Source organism: Chelonoidis abingdonii, chromosome 6 (assembly GCF_003597395.2).
Source record: "Chelonoidis abingdonii isolate Lonesome George chromosome 6, CheloAbing_2.0, whole genome shotgun sequence".
Taxonomy (NCBI): Eukaryota; Metazoa; Chordata; order Testudines; family Testudinidae; genus Chelonoidis; species Chelonoidis abingdonii.
Window position 1 is genome coordinate 101,534,314 of NC_133774.1, and position 27,042 is coordinate 101,561,355.

Here is a 27,042-nt window from a genome sequence, read left to right on the forward strand (position 1 = left end):
TGATGAGAGTCAGGTGTTTCGTGAGGCGTGAGCATTGCGTTCTGCACGACTTAGGTTATTGAGCAGCGGTGTGTTTTTCACGAAGATTCTGTCCTGGCACGTCGGTGAAATCAATGTATGGTCCAGACTGTCTTTCGACCCTCAGGAGGAGTCCATAGGAGTTCTTTCTTCTTGTGCTGTGGTGGGAGGGTAACCTTGTACAGTGCACTGTTCAGTGTTGTCCTGGAAGTATCTTGAGTCGTAGACGGCAAACGTAGGCTTCCAGATTGCCACATGTCACTGTATCATGTGGTAGGGGTGGCAGGCAAAAGAGGATCTCGAGACAGGCAGACTTTTTCGGGTGCTGAGTGTGTAGTTGGATAGATGACGATATTGCTGGGTGGGTAGGGTACTTAAACAGTGTGTCCCGATGTGGCAGGTAGGAGTTTGGACAGCTTACAGTCCTTTCCTTGTAGAGGTGAAGTGAGTGCTGTAATCTTCCTGTCTTATTTTAGTGAAGCATCCGTTTTTTATGGAAGTTGGTTATTAATGAATAGTCTCCAGGTTGGAGAGCTTTTTTTTGAATGTTTCCTGTTTGCGTATAGGATGCTGATCAGGTTTCGCTCAGTTTCTTTGATAGTGTTGGCAATAATCTCTCATGTGTCTGTGGTAGTATGTATGATAGCAGGTGGATTTTTACTTTAGTCCATTTGGTATGATGTCCATCGTTGCATTTGGAAAGGAAGATGACTATTTGTCTGTTTTGTGCAGTTTCTTCATGAGGTTGAATGATTTCCACTCCTAGGGCTAAATGCAGTGCCTTGCATGGTGTCAAGTATCAGAGGGGTACCGTGTTAGTCTGGATCTGTAAAAGCAGCAGAGAATCCTGTGGCACCTATAGCAGACCTTAAGTGGCCATCCTGCAGCAAAAAAAACTTCAGGACCAGACTTCAAAGAGAAACTGCTGAGTTCATTTTCATCTGCAAATTTACACCATCCAGCTTGGACTAAACAAAGGCTGTGAATGCTTGCCAATTACAGAACCAGTTTCTCCTCCCTTGTTTTCAACTCACTGCTAGAACAGGGCCTCACCCTCCCTGACTGAACTAACCTCGTTATCTCTAGCTTGCTTGCTAGCATATATATACCTACCCCTGGAAATTTCCACTACCTGCGTCTGATGAAGTGGGTATTCACCCACGAAAGCTCACGCTCCAAAACGTCTGTTAGTTTATAAGGTGCCACAGGATTCTCTGCTGTTTTTAAAGTTTAATTCAGCTCCCTTCTTTCTTCCTAATTTATTGAAAACACCATTTACTGGGGCATTCAGATAGATCATAAATTTGACCCCATTCCCACCTGTTCCACTTTTCAGGACGAATCCAGCTTCAACTAAAATTAATTTGAAACAAAAATTAAATGAAGTATTGAGTGTTAAAAGGTGATAGATTGCTACAGGTAGACTAGTACTGCTAGGAACACAAAGGTTTCCTGTACTAATCCAGCAGTAATCTCAGGACTGATCTAAAAGGCCTGCATTTTTATAGAGGTAGGATATATTGAACTTCATCCTTCTTACAGGCTCATCTTTGGGCATCTCCGAAGACTGGGTTTGGAATAACAGGGAGGATGGTGCCACTTGCTTCCTCACAAAGAACTGAATTTGGCCCTCCAGTGTCCGGTGGAAAGATCAAAAGAAAATCTTTCCCCCACTATTTTAAATGTATTTATTTCTGATGCTATTTTTCTGTCTCTAGCATTACTAACATTCCCAGTGCTCCTGAACTTATTTATTTTCCATCTGTTGTCTGCCTGCTGGAAACAATTCTAATGCATTGCACAAGACTTTTTCTACTGTCAGTTACAGCAAGAGAAGCACACAAAGTCTTTTTTTGGGGGGGGAGGTGTGGAGAGGGGGCAGCAAGGCCAGTGCTGACAGACACAGCAAAGCAGCAAGTGCAGGACTTTGAAGAAATTGAGGGTGGGAGGCAACTGTATGGAGAAGAAGGAATGGCACAATGTCCATTTAGCAAGAGAGAAGGGCAGGGGCAAAGCTAAAGGAGGCAGTGCAAAATAGCAGCCTGGGGATGGGAGATAATTATTCCAGATGCTGGTTCATCCTCATGGGCTGGGTGATTGTATTCTTTTGTTTCTCATGTATTTGATGGCAGTACTGTAGGGTCACTCTAGTTCAGGGGTCAGCAACCTTTCAGAAGTGGTGTGTCGAGTCTTCATTTATTCACTCTGATTTAAGGTTCCACGTGCCAGTAATACATTTCAACGTTTTCAGAAGGTCTCTTTCTATAAGTCTATAATATATAACTAAACTATTGTTGTATGTAAAGTAAAAAAGGTTTTAAAAATGTTTAAGATGCTTCATTTAAAATTAAATTAAAATGCAGAGGCCCCCAGACCGGTGGCCAGGACCCAGGCAGTGTGAGCGCCACTGAAAATCAGCTTACGTGCTGCCTTCAGCACACGTGCCATAGGTTGCTTATCCCTGCACTAGTTGTTAGTGGATAGGGGTTCTGGGTGCTGTGGCTCAACATCAAAAGTGGGGTTGTCCTCTCCACTTCTTTTTAATTTACCTCGAAAATGTAACACTTTATGAAGTATTTCCAGAATAGATTTTAATATGTTTATGACAGATGGGACAGTCCAGAAATCTAAATAGTCCTATATAAAGAAAGGGATTCCTCTTCCATTTCTAATCACCGACAATTTTTATTAAGGGATATTGCAAGTGACATCAGACAGGCCTAGTTCTAGCCATTTCGCCACCCCAAGCATGGCGGCACGCCACGGGGGATGCTCTGCCGCTCGTGGGTCCCGCGGCTCCGATGGACCTCCCGCAGGTGTGCCTGTGGATGCTCCACCGGGGCCGCAGGACCAGCGGACCCTCCACAAGGACGCCTGCGGGAGGTCCACCGGAGCCGCCTGCCGCCCTCCCGGCAACCGGCAGAGTACCCCCCGCGGCATGCCGCCCCAAGCACGTGCTTGGTGCGCTGGGACCTGGAGCTGGCCCTGACACCAGATTACAGGATCTCATATTTAGTCAGAAAGGAGAGTTTTTGGCAGAGGATTTTATTAACAAAATTTACTGACGTCAAAGATTTCATTAGAGGAAAAGATAGCAATGGAAAGCACATCCTCTGGTTGTTGGGAAGTGGTACTATGAATGTCATTGAGATGTAAGCAGATGAAGATAAGGGTCTGGAATTTTGCCACCACATGGTTAAAAGGCATTCAGCTACGTAGTTCTAACAGGCAGCAGCTGTTTTAAATGTTAAGGATGCAATGTAAACGAAGCAGTGACTTTTGTGGGAGATAAGTGAGCCCATGGCATACTAGCTCCTCTCTGTGTTCTTTCCATTTAGATGGTCCTCAGTGGCCCCTCGATTTGAGTGTGTATTGCGACAAGCCTTGGTCTCTCAAAACTATTCTGTGTGAGTTGCCAAATCCACTGGGCAATTGTTTTGAAAAGGGGATTCTGTTCTGCTTTGGTCCAAATGTAGTTATTATGACTAGCTGAGCATCAGCCTCACCCCAGCCTGCACTCTCTGAGCCTGTATTTTCCTCTTTTGCAGTACATCCAATTTAATCATGTTTAGCACTTTCCAAACAGCAAAGCAGATGTTCCCTGTAATGCAGTTTTTGAAGAATGCACAAGAAGCTGAAGCCAGTGACAGTGTAATCCACCAAATGCCTAAGGAGGAATCCATAGCGCCTCTGACTAACAAGTTTTTTTCCTGACATCAAGTTGGGGGATGCCAACATTAAGAACAAAATATTCAGGGGGAAAAAAACAACAGATATTTTCTGGGGAATCTACTCATTAATGCAACAGAAACTATGCAGTGGCTCTTCTTCTAGATCTGGTGGATAAGAGTGGCACACGTAAAATGTACATCTGCACTTCTAAGATATTTCACCAGTAAACTGTTTCAAATTAAAACCAGATGAGTAATGGTGAAGCGATGAGATTTTTTCTGGGTTCAGTAAAACAGCTGGTATTGCTGCTATTAATCATGTCTGTGTGCATGTAAAGGTCTTGTAAGTCTGAGAAAAGTGTCTCAGTCAGGTAGCAGCAATGTATGGCAGCATCTGTCTCTAGAAACCCCCCCAAATGATCTGCTGCTGATGCATCCTTGTATTACCTGTGAACTTGCATGGATTTATTCTGGCACACCTATTACTATCTTAGGGAAAAACAAGCATTGCTTCTCTTTGTCCTAACTAAAGCTGTTAAATAATAACAAAAACAACTCTTTCCTGTATGACAAAATGACATTTAAAAATACACATTCGAATCACTAATATGCACTGTCCTTAAATTGTACGGTTTATTCTTTGCCGATTAAAAGAAAATAAACAAGCCTTCCCATAATCTGAAAACACTGTATCCATCCACTTTGAACTCTACTGTAAGGAAAGGATTGTTAGGGGCTGTAGTTCATTTGCCAGTCCTGGCTTCCCCAAAATACACATATGATTTGTTATTAGAATCCTAGAGCTGTGAACTGATGTTAACTGAATCTGACTGGCAAGCTAATATATTTCAGAAGCCTGCCAGAGAAAGGGATTTTTGGTGTGTCTGTGTATGATAATATTTGCTCTTTCATGAATAATTTGTTTCTGGAAAAGGGCTGAACATAAAAGGCCTTTCAATCTTTGTTTTGAGGGTAGCATTCAGATAACAGTGCAGGATGAGAAGCAGCCTCACATTTTCATGCTTTATATATATCTATATCTATATATCTATATATATATATATCTTTTGCATCATTTCTGTTTCACTTGCAAGCTCAGAAAATGACTGCCTTTTAAGGAGCAAGGGCTACAAATAGGATGATTGCATTAAATTCTGCACCTTTTCCACATACCAATCATCACAAGAGGTGAGCTGTGAACACTGGAATGTCTTTATCTCCCACCGGTAATGAGTCAGCTGCAACACATGAAAGGCTGGATCCTAAAGTGAGCTGTAGTAAAACCCAAGGGTTTATACCAACTTATTTTATTTGGATATATTTATTTGGACTGCTTTAAAAATTTTCATCTTGAAGCTTTCATGGAAGAACCACTGCACAAAAACAGGATAGAAGAGTAAAGAGAGCCTCCTCCAAGCAGAAAATCAAACTAACTGTCTAGATGGACAGAATCTGTCTCTGTAAAGGTCAACAAAGAAGAAGGTTTTGTATGGCACATGTACCTGTCAATGTTATTTCTAAGGCATTGATAATGGTGGTATTGCAACACTGGAAACACTCACTGAAGGACTGTCTGGATATGTGGACTCTCTACTCAGACCCTATGCCACCAGCACTCCCAGCTATCTCTGTGACACCACTGATTTCCTGAGGAAACTACAACGTATTGGTCACCTCCCAGAAAACACCATCCTAGCCACCATGGATGTAGAGGCTCTCTACACAAACATCCCACACACAGAAATTTGATGACAATATATATCTCCAGATCAGTGGCACTGCTATGGGCACCCGCATGGCCCCACAATAATGCCAATATTTTTATGGCTGACCTGGAACAACGCTTCCTCAGCTTCGTCCACTCACGCCCCTTCTCTACCTACGCTACATTTGATGACATCTTCATCATCTGGACCCATGGGAAGGAGACTCTAGAAAATTCCACCACGATTTCAACAACTTCCACCCCACCATCAACCTCAGCCTGGACCAATCTACACGGGAGGTCCACTTCTAGACACCACGGTGCAAATAAGTGATGGTCACATTAACACCACCCTATATCGAAAACCTACCGACCGCTATGGGCCTACCTTCATGCCTCCAGCTTCCATCCGGGCACATCACACGATCCATTGTCTACAGCCAAGCACTGACAGGTACAACCGCATCTGCTCTAACCCCTCAGACAGAGACCAACACCTACAAAAATCTCCACCAAGCATTCTCAAAAACTACAATACCCGCACGAGGAAATTAGGAAACAGATCAACAGAGCCAGACGTGTACCCAGAAGCTCCTACTGCAAGACAAACCCAAGAAAGAAACCAACAGGACTCCACTGGCCATCACATACAGCCCCCAGCTAAAACCCCTCCAACGCATCATCAGGGATCTACAACCCATCCTGGACAATGATCCACACTTCACAGGTCTTGGGTGGCAGGCCAATCCTTGCCCACAGACAACCTGCCAACCTGAAACGTATTCTCACCAGCAACTGCACACCGTACCATAGTAATCTCTAGCCTCAGGAACCAATCCATGCAACAAACCTCGATGCCAACTCTGCCCACATATCTACACCAGCGAACCATCACAGGACCTAACCAGATCAGCCATACCATCACTGGTTCATTCACATCTGCACGTCCACCAATGTAATATACGCCATCATATGCCAGCAATGCCCCTCTGCTATGTACACATCGGACCAAACTGGACAGTCACTACGGAAAAGGATAAATGGAACACAAATCAGATATTCAGGAATGGCAATATACAAAAACCTGTAGGAGAGCACTTCAACCTCCCTGGCACACTATAGCAGAAACCTTAAGGTGGCCATCCTGCAGCAAAAAAAAAACTTCAGGACCAGACTTCAAAAAGAAGAAACTGCTGAGATGAGCTCAGTTCATCTGCAAAATTTGACACCATTCAGGCTCTGGACTAAACAAAGACTGTGAATGGCTTGCCAATTTACAGAACCAGTTTCTCCTCCCTTGGTTTCACACCTCTAACTGCTAGAACAGGCCTCATCCTCCCTGATTGAACTAACCTCGTTATCTCTAGACTTGCTTGCTAGTACATATATATACCTGCCCCTGGAAATTCTCCACTACTGCGTCTGACGAAGTGGTATTCACCCACGAAAGCTCACGCTCCAAAACGGCTCTGTTTTTAGTCATATAAGGTGCCACAGGATTTCTCTGCTGCTTTTACAGATCCAGACTAACAGGCTCTCTCTGAGAATTAAACTTTTGTGATATCATGGGATAGTTCTGAAGATTTTGCCCCCTCCACACAGACTTGTACTCATCTGCTTAAGATGAATGTAGCCTTGATCCACTGGGCCAAGTTCAGTTCCTGGTATAATAGCATTGACTTCATCGGAGATTCCACAGGGATGAATTTGACCTACTTGATTGTACTGCCTGTGCCTGTCTCCCCTACCAGCTTTCCTGTGCCTGAAACATGTCTATATTATAAGCTGCCTGTGTTCATTCGATGGACCTGCCACCTAGGGGGTCTGAAAAGATTTTCAGGCAAATTAAGATAGAAAAGTGTGTTTTTTTTTAAACAACAACCTTTAGCACAAATAATACCTGGCAGCAGGCTGGAAACCTCAAGTCCTCGCACGTCGTCCAGATCGAAGATGACCATTGCATTGCTGGGGTACCTTCTAGAAAATCTGTGGAGGCAAGTTCCTATATCAGATGAGGGTTTGGCTAGTAGTCGGCCTTTTCCTTCAATGTCGGTTAATCTATATACCCTGTTTATGTGTAACATGTACCATCCCAGTAGCCGAAGATGGCATGCTCACATTTCAGATCAAACTATTGCTTGAGTTTCATTTTGCCTCATAAACTTAGCTTTAATGAATAATGTAAGAATTGAAACTTCTGACGGTAAGATCCTATTAGAAACAATGCCTTTACAGAGGGAAGATTATAAATCACCTTACTTTCTTTATGGAAAATCCCTTTTAAACGTGGGCTATAACAAGTATAGGCCCTGGTTTGAGATAGGGCGAGACTATCTCCACAAGCCATCGTGTTCTTTCGGTTTTATTGTCGGCGCGCGCACAGTCTGCGCGACGCGAGCGCGGATACCAATGGCTTCCGACACACACAGAGGAGACAAGACTTCTTGCACTCACATTTCTGTTATAGGGCAGGTTACACCAGTACACTTAGCCCTGGTCACGAAAGCTCACGCTCCAAAACGTCTGTTAGTCTATAAGGTGCCACAGGATTCTCTGCTGCTTTTACAGATCCAGACTAACACGGCTACCCCTCTGAGAATTAAACTTTGTGATATCAGGGGATAGTTCTGAAGGATTTTGCCCCCTCCACACAGACTTGTCTCATCTGCTTAAGATGAATGTAGCCTTGGGATCACTGGGCCAAGTTCGTTCCTGGTATAATAGCATTGACTTCAATGGAGATTCACCAGGGATGAATTTGACCTACTTGATGTACTGCCTTGTGCCTGTCTCCCCTACCAGCTTTCCTGTGCCTGAAACATGTCTATATTATGCTGCTGTGTTCATTCATGGACCTGCACCAGGGGCGTCTGAAGATTTTCAGCAAATTAGATAGAAAAGTGTGTTTTTTAAACAAACAACCTTTAGCACAAATAATACCTGGGTGCAGCAGGTGGAACCTCAAGTCCTCGCACGTCTGGTCCAATGAAGATGGACCATTGCATGCTGGTACCTCTAGAATCTGTGGGCAAGTTCTCTATATCAAAGATGAGGGTGGCTGTAGTCAGGCCTTTTTCCTTCAATGTCGTTATATCTTTCCTGTTGTACATGTAACCATCCCATAAGCCGAGATGGCATGCTCACATTTCAGATCAAACTATGCTTGAGTTTCATTTTGCCTCATAAATTAGCTTTAATGAATAAATGTAAGAGATGAACTTCTGGCGGTAAGATCTATAGAAAACAATGCCTTTACAGAGGGAAGATATAATCACCTACTTTCTTATGGAAAATCCCTTTAACTTAACAGGTATAGGCGAGAAGGCTTTCAGAGTGCCTGTCTGCTGCCAGACCACTTCTTAGGAGGATTTGTTTTCTTCATACTGTAATGCAAATAGGTGGTAGGAACTGGCTGACTGCTTTGATTAAGCTGGTTTCGGCTGTCTGGAGTTCCTCAACAGTTACTTCTCCCAGCTGACAGGCAGTTGCTGGAGCCCCTGTGGAGAACTGCTGTTCAAAGAAGTTTACCCAATCATCTGCAGGTGCAAAGCTCAAGAAGGCACTCTGCAATGTTAAAAATACTAGTTCAGCTTAAGTCTTGTGCCCCAGTAGCCCAGCATGCAGGGATCACTTATTTGTCAAGTTGCTAATTTAGAAGGGCTGGAGTACATCATAAACAAAGAGCTCTGCAGTAGAGGACAAATTGTCCCCCATCTCCAACTGCCCTCAGCCCCACTCATCAATCGTTTGGGCTTGTGTACATTTCCTGACTCTTAAAACAGTGAATTCAGTATATAGTGTATGGTTGTCTATCACATGCACTGGAATTTCAAGGATAAAAAAGGATCAGAGTAATACAAACCTATATTTATAAATTTACCTTTTTTGTTTGTCTTGTCTTGATGTCTGATTGTGGTGGTACTCACCAAAGTCTAGCCCCCAGATCCATCTTCTGTTATAGACAGGAGGGGGTTTCAGTTTGCAAACTCAAGTTAACTACGGCTTGCTGTTTTTCTCTTTGGGTTCTTGGGTTTTTGTTGTTCTTATTGTTGCTTTTGGTTTTTGCATTTATCAGTTGTGAGCCGTTTACTAAAAATCTAAACTATTTTCATCTATGAAGATCTTGTAGCTGTAACTGTGAGGAGCTAACCCTATGTTCCCAGTTGTGGAATGTGATTGAAAGTGGATACCCACCTGCCTCTATTTCTAAAATTTAAATTAGAGGTGAATATTTCGGTTTCTCATTATGCTGTTAAATGGAGAGGAGATACAATTGTTAGTGATGAGGGTTGTAGAAAGAGAGACCTGCACATTTCAACAAGATGATCTTGTTTTAAGGAAATAATTATTTGAGTATACTTTCTGTGTATGTACATGTGTGTGTATGAATATATATTCGTGTACAGTACACACCTACACATATGTGTATTATATAATTTATCAAAGAGACCCATTATTTTTCAGTTTAAAATTAATTTAGTACTGGACATGTTCCTTTTCAGCACATAGATGCTCCATCTCTTAGTACAGAAAGTCAGGACTGCCATATCCAACCTATCATGGCCATATTGGTATCACCAAGGTTCACATGGGTACTTAGGCAACTGGTCCCACTTTATATTACATTAGCAAATAGTTTATAGGTTCATGAGTGATTAGTTAATGTTAGATGTATGTTACAGGCATGAGTAGAGGTGTTATAGTGGTTATAAGCACATCTATTGTTGTTGTACATGGCTATAAGCCACGCATTGAACTACTGGACTCTGCAATAATCCATAACCGTTGATTAGCTATTCATTAAAACACCTATTAATCATTTACTAATTCTTTGTAAACTATTCATAAATATACCCTTAGTATGAAGTATGACCTAGTAACTGAATCCACCTGGCACATGAAAAAGTATGAGCTGGGTTTTAATGACTCAATGCCCATAAAAAAAAATTCCACTCAGTTCTATGATTTCTTTTTGTGTGAGAGAAAACTTCATCCTAACTTTCTGGTAAATGTTTCAGTCGATTTAGATATATGCTTCAGTGCTTACCACCCTTTTATGAGAAAGACATGGACATCTTGGTATATCATACACTCTCCTTTATGTAAAATACCCTAGTAAATATGCAGATTAGCATAAAAATGCTCATACAAGAGAGAGCATATAGCACATGCATCGCTGGCCCTAGGCTGTATGAACTCAGCCTTTTACAAACTCAAACTCACCATTTTACTCCTTGAAAACACTTTTTCTTCACTGGCCCACTTTTTCTTCAACATCTTGCGATGTTTTCCTGTGGCTTATTGACAGTGTGTTCATTTTTAAGAACAGGTGAGAATGAAATAGAAAAATACCATTTAAACCCCTATTTGATAAGTACTGTACCTTTCCAATAGGAGATTGGTAATCTGTTCATTCCAAAAACTAGCCCATGCCATAGAAACAGTACTAAACTATTCCCTAATAATGATCCAAAACTTGACTGCTTACAGCATTAATGCAGAATTCTGTAGTAAATTTTAATTAGAGATATTATTGCACATCTGGGACAAAGTGCCATTTTTGCACCCAAAAGTGACTGTGGTTTTAGATAAAAGTAAAAATCTAATGGCATTTTTAAATACCACATTTTGGATAGAATTTAAATAAGCAAACAATATGAAGACCAAACATCTGAGGTGACTGAAAACGTATCTGAGGACAAGGTTGAATAGTAGATTATAACCTCCTCTAAAACACAAATGCTATAGAAAATCTTGTACTAGTCCTTGGTAAAAATAGGCAGTAAATATCTGTGACATGTCTCTGTGAAATGTATGTGACTTAAATCCCAATAAATATAGAATTTTAAAAATAATTACATGGTATGTAATTTAGCTACCATAACAGTAGAGAGGACTATTGCTGCCTTGACTGACTGACGCACTGTTTAAAAATAATATATTGTGATAGTATGAGTTGTTTACTGAGTTACTGTAAAAATCAGCACAATATTGCATGGCAACTGTATTAAGTCTGTTGAAAACAACTTTTGCAATCATTTAAATTGAACCTATCCAGTATGTGTGTATAGAATGATGTCTGGATAGGTAATCTAGATCACTGCAGTACATGGTGTATGCTATACTAGCAAACATTTGTTTGCAAAATCTGCTGTGCTCAGATAACTAAACTGATAATCACACAGAATGGGCCAAGTACTGTGCAAGTACAAATTCTACGACATCAGTGGAATTGCACTAAAAAAAATCTGACCCAGTCAAGAATGAGAATGTAGTTTTATTTTAAAGTATATATTCTTCATTGAATGTTATCAGATATTCAGACACAAAGAATTATGACAGAAGGATGAAATTTACACAAACTGGAGAAGGAAAAGATTTGGCCAAATCCTGCATGCTCCCTGCACACATGATTTCTTTTAAACTCCAGGAAGGTTAGGGGAATGGAGGCCTTACAGGTTTAGGACCTATCTCTGTGAAATGAGTGAGGTTCTCAAGAGGAAAGAAAGCCTTCTTTTGTGTGCCTGGAACATCTCTTAACAGTACTTCGCACAAAGTAACAGTGCTAGATTTCACAGGTTTTGCACATTGTATTCACAACTTTTTTTAAAAAAAAAGAGGCTGAAAATACACTTAGAAACTACAAGAGTCAAGTGATTTAAAGGTTTGCTTGGTTTGTTTGGGTTTTTTTAGACATTTGTATGAATAGGTTTTTCTCTAAGAGAAAATTGTGGTAAATCCATTGAATCAAGAATGGTGCTATGCCAGTAGTCAGCTAGCATACAAATCTAATTTTATGAAATATACTGAAGCACAGATGTGAGCCATGGAATCTCCGTACATAAAGAGTGTGAATAAAAATATGTAGCTAAACACAGCATTTGTGAATCTGGCTGTATGTGTGTGTTTCCAGGAAAGGGAGGCAGAGATCTGAAATTGTATATATTCTTCCAAAGCTGAACTGTACCATTTATGAGGCAGCAGTCTCTACTCCAACGAATCTCTCATCAACAGCTTTGGGGCACCAGGCAACATGCTGTTAACACTGAACAAAAGGGCATGCTCTCTTGTGTCTTTTCAAAATCTCATTAATAAATTCCAGTTTTAGGCAATAAAATCTTGGGCCAGACCTCCCCGCTGCTCAGCATCAGATTGCAGACTCTAAACTGGGTCCTCCCTACTAAAACATACTGTATTTCAGACCCAAGCTCTAACCTCTTCATCCAAACCCTCAGTAATAAAGTTACTGTAAAACTGTTAGTAAGACGAAATCATCATATGCCAATCAGTCTCTGCATTCAAGCAAAACTTTGGATATAGCAATACTTAAATCATTTGAAGTTTGATACACCGATGTCTCAGTTACTTTTGTTTTGTTCACAAGCATCATGAGTACTGAATCTCTCCTGACCCCAGCTGCTCATATTGTATTGCTCACCTAGTATTTCTTATTTTCTTAACCCCCTATTCAGTATTTCAACCCAAAACTGGAAAAAAGAAAACTTTCCACTTAAAAAATGATGTTTGTATCTGGGTCACGCTTTTAGAACAAAGGAAAGGTAGTTGTGTTCAGTGTGTACTTTTTCAGGATGTGAATTTTATTAAATTGCACTGGCAATTTTAATTTGCAGCAAATAAACTCTCATTCTCTCTTGCATTATATGAAGCAACAGCATATAGAAGAATTGTCCTCCCTCCCCCATTGACTTGTTATATACAGAATGGTCCCATCAGATATGTTTGAAATAGGTGCAGCAAAACCATAGTGATAAATTCAGTATAAATGCTTAGATTAGATACTCTAATTAGTTTAAATATACTTCATTTGTGAGTGGGCACACATGAGGACTGAGGATCACTAATGAAGGCAAGGGTTTATTTTCTAGTTCTTCTGTATATGTCATAATACTTTATTGTTTTATCTTAGGTTATTTGATCATTCCACAGAAGGTTTTAAAAACTGGGAGTTCATGACTACTCATTGCTGGGGTGAAAAAGCAGCAGGTGACTGGAAGTTGGAGATTCATGACACCCCATCTCAGCTGAGAAGTTTCAAGTCTCCAGGTATGAATCCATTCTTTAGTTAGGCTCAGTGGTTCAGAAGAATATGGTGAATTGCATGCAGTACTTGGGCTAATTCCTGCCCTCATTTACACTGGAGCAGACACTCTGATTTCAGTGAGATTGCAGAGAACTGAGGGCAGAATTTGACTCCCATCTATTTGTTCTGCTTCATTTCCACACTTCTATTACTTGTCTTCTGAGACCTGTAGCTCCTTCTTACCATGAACCTACTTCTGATTTGTGTGGAAAAGAATGGCAACAATGCAGTGTTCTTGGGGGCAAACTACCACCTCCTTTATCCCCACCATGTGATAACTTGTCAGCTCAAAGTATAAGTTGCACTCCACAGCTAGACCGCACCAGGCTTGTGAGTTTTGGCAGCCAAGAGTCAGTGTTTGAAAATACAAAGGGATTTAGAGACAATTTTTCAGAAGGAGAAGCCCAAGATTGGTATGTGCAGCTGCATGCCTGCATTTTTAAGGCAGTTAACACAATGGCATGTACAAACTGGTAAAGGCTCCCTTTTGAGCTCCCCAGATCCTGGCCCACCTTTGCATCAGGCTGATGAAGGCCACTCCCCTCATTGTGGCTGAAAAAACTGCTAGCAATCTCTGTCCACACACTTTCTCCAATCTGTGCTCACTGCACCAGCTACAAGGAGGGAAGTGGCCTTGATCAGTTCTCCACCACCAGAGAATCTACACACACACACAGAGAGTACTGAGGTGAGCCTCCCATAGCCTCTACAACTGCTTTGAGGTTTCTTTGTGCTGCTATACACAAGACAAAGTGTCCCCGACCTTTTATTCTCCCGCTTTTGAATCCTATTCTTGTTTACATATGTTTTTAGCCTCAGAAGATCTCCTGCTTGTAATTCCTGTTCCACACATAGGTCCCAATATGTGGTACACTAGTATATGCAAATATCCAAACATTTCAATACAGATAGGTCAAATAAATGAAGATTTAGGTTAGAATTTTCAGAGGGGCCCAAGAGAGTTAGGTGCCAATCCCCATTGACTTGCAATGTGAGATGAGTATTTTAAGTATTCTGAAAAAATCTCAGCCTTAAGCCTCATTTTCAAAAAAATATATTGCAAACAAAAAATACCACCACTATTAATGAATATAGAGTAGAATGCTTCCCTTGATATCTCACATCAAAATAAATGAGATGCCCTCAGATCAGTTGCCTGAGGGCGTTTAATTTCTGTCAAGATTTATTTCAATAAAAATATTGAGGAAGAAGAATTACATCAGCAAGAAATCTATACTAAAAATGGTCACAAGAGTTGGAGTACAAAGAATGTATTGACAATTATGTAACAGTAACGCTAAATTAACACTTATAGTACAATTGAAAACACTGAGAATCAACTCAGTAAACAACATTGCAATAAAGGTGGAAAAATCTGAGTGATGACTAGCCTGTGACATTTAAAAAATGTATAAAAATTCAGGATTAACTATCTAAAATCTGATCAGAGTCACCATAAAATTACCACTAGGCATGTTGGTTTAGAATTCTATAAAGACAGCAAAATATATTACTCTTCAGAAAACTAAGTAAACTCACAAACCATTTCAGATTTTTTTTAATTGATTTACCTAAAATCAACCCTAAATTTCAATGACATGTCTGATACTCAAGATAAAATATATGAAGCTATACAAATTTATTCTTGATAGTTTAACATTAGGATTTTGTTTTTAAACAATTAAAAATACACTTGTTTCTGAATTAGAAAATATATAATGACACTCAAAAATCTAAACTGCTTTCACCAAATATGATGACCACCTTCATATCACCAGTACACAGGAAAAGAATAAAGAATTTTTGGCTAAGTACTAGCTACCAGGCTTGAAAATTGTATGTTTAAAGTTGATTTTGTAAAAAAGTTTGTGGCTGATAACATAAGAAGCATATTAAATATCTCCAAATTCAGCCTGGTCAGAAAGTCCCATTAGTAGTTTTGTTGTCAGATGTAGAGATGACCTTTTGTCCTGTGGACTGGAACAGTGTTTTTTTCTCTCTTGGTTGAAATTGGATTTGGCTTAAGATACTTAAATTGGAATAATACACCTTCTTCTTCGAGTGCTTGTTCATGTCAATTCTAATTAGGTGTGCGAAAACCGCGTGCACAGCAGCTGGAAGGTTTTTCCCATAGCAGCATCTATTGGGTCAGCCTGGGCGCCCCCTAGGGTCTCGCCTTCATGGCACTCAATATAGGGCCCTGCTGACCCGCCACCCTCTCAGTTCCTTCTTGCTGGCTGGATTTGTGGATTTAGAAGACTAACTTTAGGCACCCAGTTTTGAAGGCCTTGGCTACAGCACTCTAGAGGTCTGAAGCGAAATACAGTCTGCTTCAGTTTTTCAGTCATCACTCAGCTATCACTGGTCCGATTATCTTCTCACACCAGTTTTCACTGGTGTCATTCCATTGGCTGCAATAGAGTTCCTCCTTTCATCAGGTTATTAAAAAGGAAGCCCATAAAGTCAATGATCGGCAACTTCATCAATATTTTAATGTTACCAAATTTAATCTTGGGTTAGCCAGAGGCCTGCCTGGCACCAAGGAATTGGTTAGAGCAGCTTGCAGTAGCACCCTAAGAATCATCCCCAAGCCAAGTACAGCAAAGAGCAATGCATTCCAGCCACCTCCCTCCCTCTCTGCCATGGCATGCTCCCTATGCTAAAGCCTGAGCAAGGGCTGGCATAGAGCCACTTCATAGTTCTCCACAAACTCCTTATAGAGGGGCTATTCTCCAGAGTCCATTTATAACCCCTTTATGCTACCAGGACAGTGAAAAGGGAAAAAGCTAAAGAGAGGATTGAGTTCCACCAAATTTTATATAGGACTTACATTAGTTCAAATACTCTTTAAGGACCTGTTCCTGCAAACTCTAGCTTGAAAGAGTATTCCTGTTGATTTTAATACTTTACACTGCATGAACTGCAGCACAATTAGTGGCTTATCATATGGAGCTAGATCTTCAAGAGGTGTAAATTGGCAGAGCTCTACTGATTTCAATCGAGCAATGAGGATTTACAGCTGGTAAAGATCTAGCTCATGTTATGCAAAGAAGTTGTAAATGCAGTAGATCTGCCCAGCTGAGGATTTCTCTGCCAGCTGGCACAGAGCTGTCATAGCCGTCTCCTCCAATACCCAGCTGTCGAAGTCCACAGCTGGTATACGAGCCCCTGGGGCCATAGTTAGCCAGCATAGTTTAAAGATGTCCTGAGGCTGCTCTAAACTGTCAGGAATCACGCCAGTGGGAAATCATGCCCCATATCTTCAGATGCACCCAGTGGTTAGTGGGCATAGCTGAGAATCTGGACCTGGAGAAGGGATTCTTCACTGCCTTGAACCTTATGTAGTCATTTACACCTCTGCAAGATGAGTGTAAAACACCACCAGCCCCAAATATCAATGTTAGACACTCACTCTGCATTCACACGCATGCATGTAAGTGACAACACAGGATCCAGGACAGTGGAGAATTCAGGCCCTCGTTCTTTTTGTCCTCTTTAGCATCATTTATTCTCAGCATCCAGAGTAGTACTTGCCTCATAATGGAAACTGTCCAATAGCATTCCTGTTCAGAAGAGATGCGTTAATGCTTGGCATATGTTATCCAAGGAAAAACTCAGATGTTTGAATTTGTCCTGACAGTGATAGATCAGTGGGCAGAGTGTGAAGTAAGCAAAGGTGGATCAGTACAATCTATGATAGTTACCCAGTTTATCACCAGAGTCTGCAATTGATCACACTGCTATCCCCACCATATGTGTTTTGTATTTCTGCATGTCTGTAAATACTTGTTTAGCTATCAAAAAGTTTTATAACTAATAACTACAGTTTTCCTGTCTCAAAATGTGAACAAATGGCCAACCCATGTAATGTTTCTGATGTCATCAGACCCTAGCATTGGGCAAGGTATTGTCACATGTTAGCCATAAAGAAAAGCAGCATCTAGTTTATAAAATACAATGCATGTTATTTCTGCATTTAATTCAGCAGAATTTATGGGGCAAAATGCAGACATATGCTGTCTATGAAACTCTATGATATACTGTTTCTCCTACACATATAAGTGGGGATCTCTTTGTTATGTACTAACTATAAGGAGGGGAAGGGACTGTGCTAGCCAGACTAAATGGTGAAATCAGCCAAAAAAAAATATTTTGGCTCAAATGTGTTTGGTTTGTATCTTTGTTATAAAAGTGTGTGTGTATGTATTTTCATTGTGCAAATTAAACCTGGCCTTGAGGCAGACTTCATTTACGTGCTGGCAAATTCCATGGATTTTCTCAATTTCGTCGACTGAACTAGTCTTTAAAAGGAAACTATTCCCATGGTAACACCTGCATTACTCTCCCCTCCACTTGTTTAATTAAGAAGCATGTTCAAGGCCCAGATCCTGTAAGTAGATGTGCTCGTGTAGACCACTGCATGCATGCAAAGTCCAAGAATTATAGCTTCAGCAGGACTCAAACTCAGACTTTAAGGCCAGAAGGCACCATCATGACCATCTAGTCTTACCTTCTGAAGATTACAGGCCACAGAGTCTGACCACCCACTCCTGTAACAGGCCCATAACCTCTGGCTGAGTTACTGAAGTCCTCAAATCTTGATTTAAAACTTCAAGTTACAGAGAAGCCACCATTTACTGTAGCTCAAACCAACAACTGATCTGTGCCTCATGTTGCAGATGAAGGTGAAAAAAAAATAGGGTGTCTGCCAATCTGATCTCGGAGAAAAATCATTCCAGATTCCATGCATGGGCAGCAACAATAAGTGGAGTATTTCTAGTGGGATCCTGCAGAAATTGGTTCTTGGACCAATATTTTTGTCAATGATCTGGAAAAATATATAAAATCATTGTTTATAAAGTTTGCAGGTGACATAAAGATTGGTGAAGAATTAAATGATGAGGGCTGGGCGGTCTAGATCTGTTAGTAAAACACATTATTTGACTGCATCCGGTTTATTACAGCCAAATGCAAGGTCATACATCTTAAAACATAGGCCATAATTGCAGAGTGGGGGACTGGAAAACTGTGGCTCTGACAAGGATTTAGGGATAAGCACCTAGAGACATGCTCGGGCTAAAAGGAGCAATGTGATCCGGGGGTGTATAACCAAAGATTAAAGGTGTTTGATCTAAAGAAGTTTCAGGGGCCACTTCAGCACGATCTTGTACAGGGAGATGTTGTCTGATACCACAGGGATCTTTAATCTAGCAGACAAAGACAAGTGGCTGGGAGGTGAATCTAGAAAAATAAGGTGCACATTTTATCACTGGTAGGGTAATTAACCATTAGAACACCCTATCAAGAGATGTAGTAAGTTCTCCATCACTTGAAGTCTTTAAATCAAGGTTGGATGTCTTTCTAAAAGATATGCTCTACCTCAACCACAAGTTATTGGGCGCAATGCAAGAATTAAGCTACTCTTGTGTGATGCAAGAGGTTAGACTATAGGACCATGGCCTTTTCCAGCCTTATAATCTATCAAGAGAGGACAAATAACGTCAGATAAAGGGTAGGATTTCTATCAAATCAGGCTGAAAGTTCAAAGAGTAGGCAATACTGGGTTGACTGAGGTACGGTTTCACAACAGTCTTTAGTCTGGAAATATAACAGTTGACAAGAAAATGGGTGATCACCTCCCATCAGCCAGTCACCTTAGGAAAACCTCTGTTCTTGTTGCATACATTTTAGATGTTGAATGTAAAATCAGAGAGGTAATAGATCATATAATTTGGGTACCTCACTAGAGGACAGCAACAAAATTGGGAGAATACAGAAAGATAACTAGGATTTGGTAAAAGTTAATGGAACTTAACTTCTATAGTTTAAAATTACACGGGCAAAGGAGAATATTAAAGCCCAAAACAAATTGTGGAGAGCAATTATTAGAAAGGAGGGGGTAAACTTATTTGAATTTTACCATAGGTGTAGTATGAGTGATCTCTTTAAAGAAAGTTTAATTTGGTTTAATCTTCTGAAAAAAGTTGCTCCGAGGGAAGAGCAATTAGACCAAAGAATAGCCCACCACGAAACGTAGCTGCAGGACTTTTTCAAATATTCACTGCTGACCTATTTCAGTCCCAAGCCTTTCATAATGCTGACTTGGGCTAAATTGTATAGTGATTTTTAATGTGGGCAAATACAATCAAGGGAGCAGTGTGGCCAAATTTATTTTCCATATTTTAATCTTATAATATGGGTTTTCACAGATGGTGTTGTTTTCAGAGGATGACATGGAAGTTTTACTACAGAGATTTTGATAAGTTTGAAGAGTATTTCTTCCCTCAGTGTGCATTAGTGGACCTCTATTAAAGCCAGTAGGAGTTACTCATTGGGTATTATAAGAAAATCAAGCCCTTTAATAAACTGGAATCCCATCGATTATGCAACTATTTAATTGACAGATTAAGAATAATAAAAAAGAAAAGTTGGTTTACTAGTGTTCTGAAGGAAAGTGAAATCTGGGATGAAAACTTGCCTCATTGAAGTTCATATGATTTCATCGTCAGGATTTCACCCCTTATATGAAAACTATTTATGTTTTTTTATTGAAGCAAGCATGGAATGTTTAAGTAGGGTTTTATTAGAATTGGAAGAGGTTGATGTGGTGGAAGATCTGATGTATGAAAAACTGATTTAGAAAGGTGAGCTGGTTTGGATTTATACTGAAGCGAAAACTGTATTATCTCTGTCTCACTATGTCCTGCACGAGGACACAGAGATAAAGCAAGGGCTCAAACTCACTTATAATCACACAATTTCACATGATCAATATCAAAATCCATGAGAGAGAGAAAGAGAGGATGTAAGTAATTTCTAAGATTATGCTTTAAATATTTGACTGCTAGGCAAATTGAAAGAATGGTCCTTAGTTCTTTATGGGACATCTATCCAGCCTTACTCGCCAAGAAACGCTTTTCCCAAAGTGGAACGAGTTCGCTCCAGTCCAGTCGAAGACCCTACAGAAGACTATGGAACAGATGACTATGCAGGTGAGTTGAACTCTACATCTGAAGGAATCATTCATTTACTGTACCTCATGTATAATAGGATTGAGGACTAATTTGGCACACTGTATGTGCCGTTGTACTGTCAGAACGTCACTCCCTAGCTACTTTAATTGTCTGATGTTCACCATTTCCCTATACTCTACTCTTCCTTCTTCTGTCTACTTGCATTCCCTAATTAGAGGCTAAGATCTTGGAAGCTGGAACTGTGCCTTGTTTGTTTGTTTGTTTGTTTGTTAGCCACTTCGCACCATGTGGATGTTTCTGGAAACAAATCATAAACAACAAAAATAAACAAAGCAATTGAATACAAAATAACTTGCGCAGTTACTTTGATCTGCCTTTCCCTTTCTCTGGATTGAAGAGGAAGTTTGTATGTGTGTTTATAAAACTTCTTTTCATAAGTTAGAATTGTAATAAATATGAGCATGCAAGCTTTATAATAAATACATGCAGAAAAATGAACTTTCTAAAATCAAAAGCATGATGCCAACCAAAGCTCTAGTAAAAAGGCTTTGCATTGAGGTTTTTCCCATGAGGAATGGGAGTGGTGAGACTTCAGTTACGAGTTTTGATGAAGACCCGAGTCATGTGACTTGTTATTTAAAGTTGCACATAAATCTTTTTAATTCTGATTTTTTTTTAAGCATGGCAAGTACATATGGTATATTCATGATGAATATGCACAGTGAAGAATCCCCCAGCAGTATATATGAACAGCTGTTTGGGATGATATCATCTACATTGCATCAGGAGAGACAATCTCCTTCAACTGAGCTCTATGAGAAATTGTCCATTGTCTTCACTGAATCTTTTATTATAACTAGTCTTTCTGGCATCAGTCAGATAGCGTCAGAGCAAGAAGGCAACAAGTCAGTGGGGCTGTCCTGTTTGGGTATGACATTATCTAGAGCGTTCTGAATGCACTTGGGCCCATTATGTGTGAAAAGGAACTTTGAGGGCCATTAGCTGGGCAATGTTTGGCTTATTCTGTGATCAATATCTCCCTGTCTAAAGGTAGAGTGCCAGCCCCAGGATGACAGCATTATACTGAGAACTTTTCCATTCTCCACTCACTCTTGAACCTCTCTTTATTTTGGAAGGTGATTGAGCCACTCTAGAATCACCTGGACAGACTGAGATTTTACTTTTCATTTTATTTTTATTTTTGTATTCTGCCTTCAGGCATCAACATGGCATAGAGATGAGATTGACATATGATGGTTATTGAGCAGCTTTCCATAATGATAATGTTTCATCTGCTAAACACTTTTGATGGTATTAGTTATAAGCACCAAACCACTGTATAACATTCACATTACCACTGTGGACCACAAACTCTGCCTTCCCAAAATGTAAATACAGACCTACAAAATAAACACTATGTATGGGCAAAAGACTCAAAGAAACCCACTTCAGCTGCTGATTTGGAGAGAAAATACACTGAAATCTAGTCCACTATCTTGCCTACACATTCCAAAAATTACATCCAAAATTCCACCATAAGCCATACAGCCCAAGTTACCTCATCTGCTCTCTAACCTATGAAGCCACTGGAAAGCCCATTATTCATTAATACATCTCCTTTTTTCAACTCCCCCTGGTTCTAAGATACCACACCATTATATAGTCATCATCTACCCATATCCTCTCCTGGAATTATGAAGAAACTGCACCACAAGATAGTGGTCATTACTAGCATCTAGTTGCTATCCAGTAAGAGGCTGTTAGCAGGAGGATGAGGTCTGAGTTAAGGTTACTTGGATAATCTTAACTATCAGTTCCCCAATTTTCAGAGTTAAAGTTCATATTAAAAATATTGTAATGATATTGTGAACAACAGGGCCCCAGTACACTTATTTAATTGTTAAAACAATCTGCTAGTGATAGCCTACCAGATACTGTTTGCTCTCAATCTTAGATTTATGTGGGCACACAGAACTATTTATGATAAATGATGTTGTTAGTCTTTGCTAAGGGACTCAGGGACCTTCAGCATCAGTGACGAAAAATTTAAATGATTTATTTATTATGAAAGCATCTATTTGACTCCACAGACAATATCTGATAAGTCTGTGTTAGATGCTGTGCTAGCTTCACTGTAGCTAGTCACTGAGTCCATATAGGGAACTGGGGTAATTATACTCTGCATTATAGTAATATTTTGTAAGAACCACAGAGTAGCAAATGCAGATGTGTCATTTCTCCCCTCCTTTGATTTTTGGATTTATTAAAGGTCCATGCAATGCAGAATGCAGTAAAGTAGGGTGTGATGGGCCAGGACCAGACCACTGTACTGATTGTCTACACTATTACTACAAATCTAAAAACAACACACGGTAAGAAAGAAAAAAACATCTTTATATATCATCCCTTGTTCTATTTTTATCTACACATCTCCCTCCTTTTCCCCTTTCTACACGATATGGAATAATTTCTCTTACCTTTAGTTTATTTTACAAATTTGCATAGGAGTTAGAGGAAAGTCCTACTAATTTGAATGTAATGTAGATCCTTCAAATGCCATTTCCTGATTATTCAGCCATCATCTGACTATTTTTTAACAAAATGAACATAAAAACAGAATTAGAACCAGCATAACTAGTATTTAGCGTCAGTCACTGGGCTTGGGCAAGCTTGGGGCAGATGTAAATTGGCTGTGTCTCTTGCTTCTGCCAGGGCTGGTGTGGATGGGAATGGGGTAAGGGGGCTGAGGCTGAGGGTGGGGCTGGGGCTGGGGCAGGGGCAGGGCTATGAGATGAAGATGTGGCTGCACGCAGAACCAGAGCAGAGCTGGGGGTGGGGAGGGGCTGGGTGGTGCTCCCTCCCTGCCTTCTGTAGGGGCTCCCCCCCCCCCCCGCGAAAGGTTCCTCTGTGCTCCTTAGGTGGGGCGCGCCTTACAATATGGGGACCTCTGCTATAGGGTGGTGGGTTTACATCAGTGATGACTCTGCCTTTTCTTCACTGCACAATGCAGGATCTGTGTTCCAAACTGCCCACCTGGTCACTACAATGCAGACAAGAAACGCTGTAAAAAATGCTCCCCCAATTGTGAAACCTGTGTTGGAAGCCACAGTGACCAATGCCTGAGCTGTAAATCTGGTTACTATCTAAATGAAGAATCCAATAGCTGTATTACCAGCTGCCCAGATGGATTTTATCTTGACAAGAGTCAGTATTTTCTCCTGCTTATTTCTTTGGGTTTCCAATATTTGGGCTGGGTTGTTTGGGGAGGTCAGAGGATAGTTTTTAAGATAAACGTGTATTTTGATACATTTGTCTCTTTTCTAAATCTTATTTCTTTTATGAAATTGTTGAGAACAAATCCTGATCAAGAGTGTCGTCCAAAACTACACCTGGATTCTGCTTTGATTGTTAGCTCTTGAAAATCATGCTTAGCGGTACATGACAAAATCCTTCCCTTCCTCTTTCTGACTGTGAAGTGGAGGTAGCAGAGCAATGCTTGTCCCACTACAATAGTAGATCCACTATGTGGTGGGGGAACATGTGGAAGAAAGCATCTCCTTGATGCATGTGCTCATCTCCAGCACATATTAAACATTACTTCCTAAACCGGGACACTATGCTTCCCTGGTAAACCAATGGGCATGTGAGAGCCAGAAGGACATGCTGCTCCGCTGCTACATTGGTGTGCTAAGGAAGGTAGAGGCTCTGTCCTCAACTCTTAACACAGCTGTACAACAATGGGCAAAAATTGGCAGACATTTAATATCTGCAGTGATGCAATAGCAGTAACATACACTGCCATGTGGGAGACCTGGCTTTAATTCCCACCTATGGATGACCATGCAGTGTCCCCATTCTTAATTCCCAGCCTAGGGCCTGATCCTGTAAAATATTTACTCCCAGAGATTTAGGCATATCCTTAAAGATAATTACTGTATGTGCTTAAGAGCTTTGCTGAACTGGGGCTGGTGTCTCTTGCTTGCAGTATTGTGAAGCAATATACTCATAACCAGGGATAGCAGGGGCAGATATTAGCTTCATTTCTTTCTACCACAATGGCTCCTCTGCCTGATCAAGGCACAGGATAAAAGAGAATGTGGAGTTGGATGGGATTCTCACACAGCCCTTTTCAGGTGGAAAGTTGGAGTCCATGATACAGAACCTCCAGAGTAAGAAGTGTAAATGTATGGAGGAACATGGGCTCTTTAGGTCTTATGGCTGGGGTAAAGAGAACAGTAATATGTTGCTTAGGTGTGATAAGATCAGAAAAGTGAAGTCAGGCATATCTTGAACCCCCAAAAAAATGAAATTAGGAAAGTCTGTTTGCTTAAATGAGCTAAAAGACAATTTATGCTTTGCATGAACAATTTATGTAGAAACTCTTATTTGCCTGAATTTAGTATTTTTCCTATTATTTGAAAAGATTGCATGAGTCAATAATAAAAACAGTCAATTTAAACAAGTGTATTCATGTAAATGTTTTTACAATCTCAAAGCATATTATTTTTCAAAGGAATAGGATGTTATTTTAAATATTTAGAAATAACTGAAAGCATGTGATGTTCGATGGAGAAGGTCAATATATAAGTAGCACTTTAGCTATTTAATTTTATTTCTTGCTTTCTACTTCCATTTCTTGTGCTCAGGTAAAAAAGCAATGAACAATGGAATATATCCATATAATTTTATTAAATATGATTGACCAGGGTTTTCTGGGCTGTTTTTCTTTTTTCCTTTGCAGATAAGATTGTTTGCCGGAAATGCAGTGAGAACTGTAAGACATGTGCTGAATCCCAAAGTTGCACAGAATGCAGACATGGCCTAAGGTAAGGATATGATGGATTTCACTGCACACAATAGCCAAAGAGACTTCCTGAGTCTATGGACATACATCAAAGAGACTTACATAATATTACTATTTAACCTTGCCTGGGCCTCCATTTATGTGTTCTGTTGCTGTTTGTGCTGTAATTTAATACTTCCTTGTGCCATCTTGGCTAACAATGAATTTTAAAAAATGTTTAACTGCAGGCAAAATGAAAGTTGTAGCCATGTAAAAGCTATGTTCTTCACTTTTCTGACCTACAGTGTGGCAGTCAAGGATTATTTTAGAAGTGGAACTGGTGAATTGTATTAATCCTTCTGATTCATTCCTGTGATAGTTAGAAACTGTTTCCTTATCTTTATTGTGTCTCTTCATACATCCAATCATTCACTTATCTTAAGTACCTCAGACTCAGTTCCATTACGATATGGTGTGCCCATATATTAAACAACAGTGGTTATTTTGTCTTGGTAGGGGGACTTAATCATTTCTGAAACGGATAGGTAAAATCCATAAAGCAGCAGCAGCACACATTTTTACTTCCATGCGAATGAGTGACCTTTTGATCCAAGTGGAGAGGGTCAAAAATCCCTGTAAAGTTTGTAAGGGATTGTATGCTGGGTTTATGCCACAAAAAACTGAAGTCAAAATCTGTATCAGAGACTTGTTTAGAATAAGATTGTCTTTAATTGTTTTAGTATTGGACCTGTACCTTGTGTCAAAATAGATTACAGTCTTTGAGTTAGTGCAAGCTGACCGTTATAATTAGTTTCCTTGAATGTCTTTGCCTAATTTATTTTTCACATGGTAAAGCCACTTCTCACTCTCTATGTACCCATGGTGCATTTAGATTTTTCAGCCACCTGCATTGTTCTGTCTCCAGTGATGTGGTTTTATCGCTCACTAAAAAATGACACTGCTTAGAGAAAAGGCTTGATCTGAGGGAAGGAAGGCATCAGATCAAGCCAAGGCCCGAGCACATTTAAACCCTCTGCAAAATGGAGGTGATATTTATTTCCCTCTCAGGAGTGCTGTGAAGCTATTGGTAAATTCATGGCTGTAGTATTGAGATCTTCTTATGAAAATGTATAATATTATTAATTCATGCAACTACACGCTCTTATTCCAGGCCTGTGAACAGTTGTGGGGGGAAATGTGGAAATCTTGAGGACAATTTCAGGAAATTTTCCTAAGTTTTGCCTTCTATGTTTTGACTAATTTTAATAGCCAGACTTACACCTCCTCAAGTTGCTCTGGTGCAAGTCTCTTTAAAATGAAACAAACTGGTGAACTCAGGCAGACATCAGCTTAGCAAAGCAACAGTGTGGAGACTTTTCATAGCTATATCAGGCAGCCCAGTGGAAGAGCCAAGGTTACAGGTTTCTAGGAGAGAGTATCCAACAGGTTTCCTGGAGCATAAAAGGTAGGCTTATTGAACTCACAACACATACCCTGCCAGGAAATATGGACAGCAGCTTGTAACACCATGGAAGAAAGGAGCCAAGTGGTCAAACTCAAAGAATGAAATAGCCAAAAGAATGCCAGCCTCACTATAGCTTAGGCAATGTGACAGGAAAGACGCTCTCTTCAAAGGACCAAATAAATCCCATCCTGAAATAAAGAAGGAAGAAATCTCAAGAGAAAATTTTTATAGAGTACCTGGACTACAGTTGTCTATTTGTTCTGCGGATAGCCATTCCAAAGACTAAAATTCAAATTAAACATAGAACACAGGCTGCAAATTCTGG

The 27,042-nt window shown here is 40.2% G+C and overlaps 1 protein-coding gene across 2 annotated transcripts in view; it reads left to right on the plus strand.

The window, feature by feature from the left end:
• Positions 1-27,042, plus strand: part of PCSK5 (proprotein convertase subtilisin/kexin type 5) — a 297,459-nt gene that overhangs the window by 189,992 nt on the left and 80,425 nt on the right. For both annotated transcript variants that reach the window (XM_032774960.2, XM_032774962.2), the window contains exons 13-17: positions 13,322-13,458; positions 20,344-20,487; positions 22,739-22,841; positions 23,480-23,673; positions 25,211-25,295. In XM_032774960.2, coding sequence (XP_032630851.1) covers positions 13,322-13,458; positions 20,344-20,487; positions 22,739-22,841; positions 23,480-23,673; positions 25,211-25,295 — 663 coding nt within the window. The remainder of the gene's footprint in view (positions 1-13,321; positions 13,459-20,343; positions 20,488-22,738; positions 22,842-23,479; positions 23,674-25,210; positions 25,296-27,042) is intronic.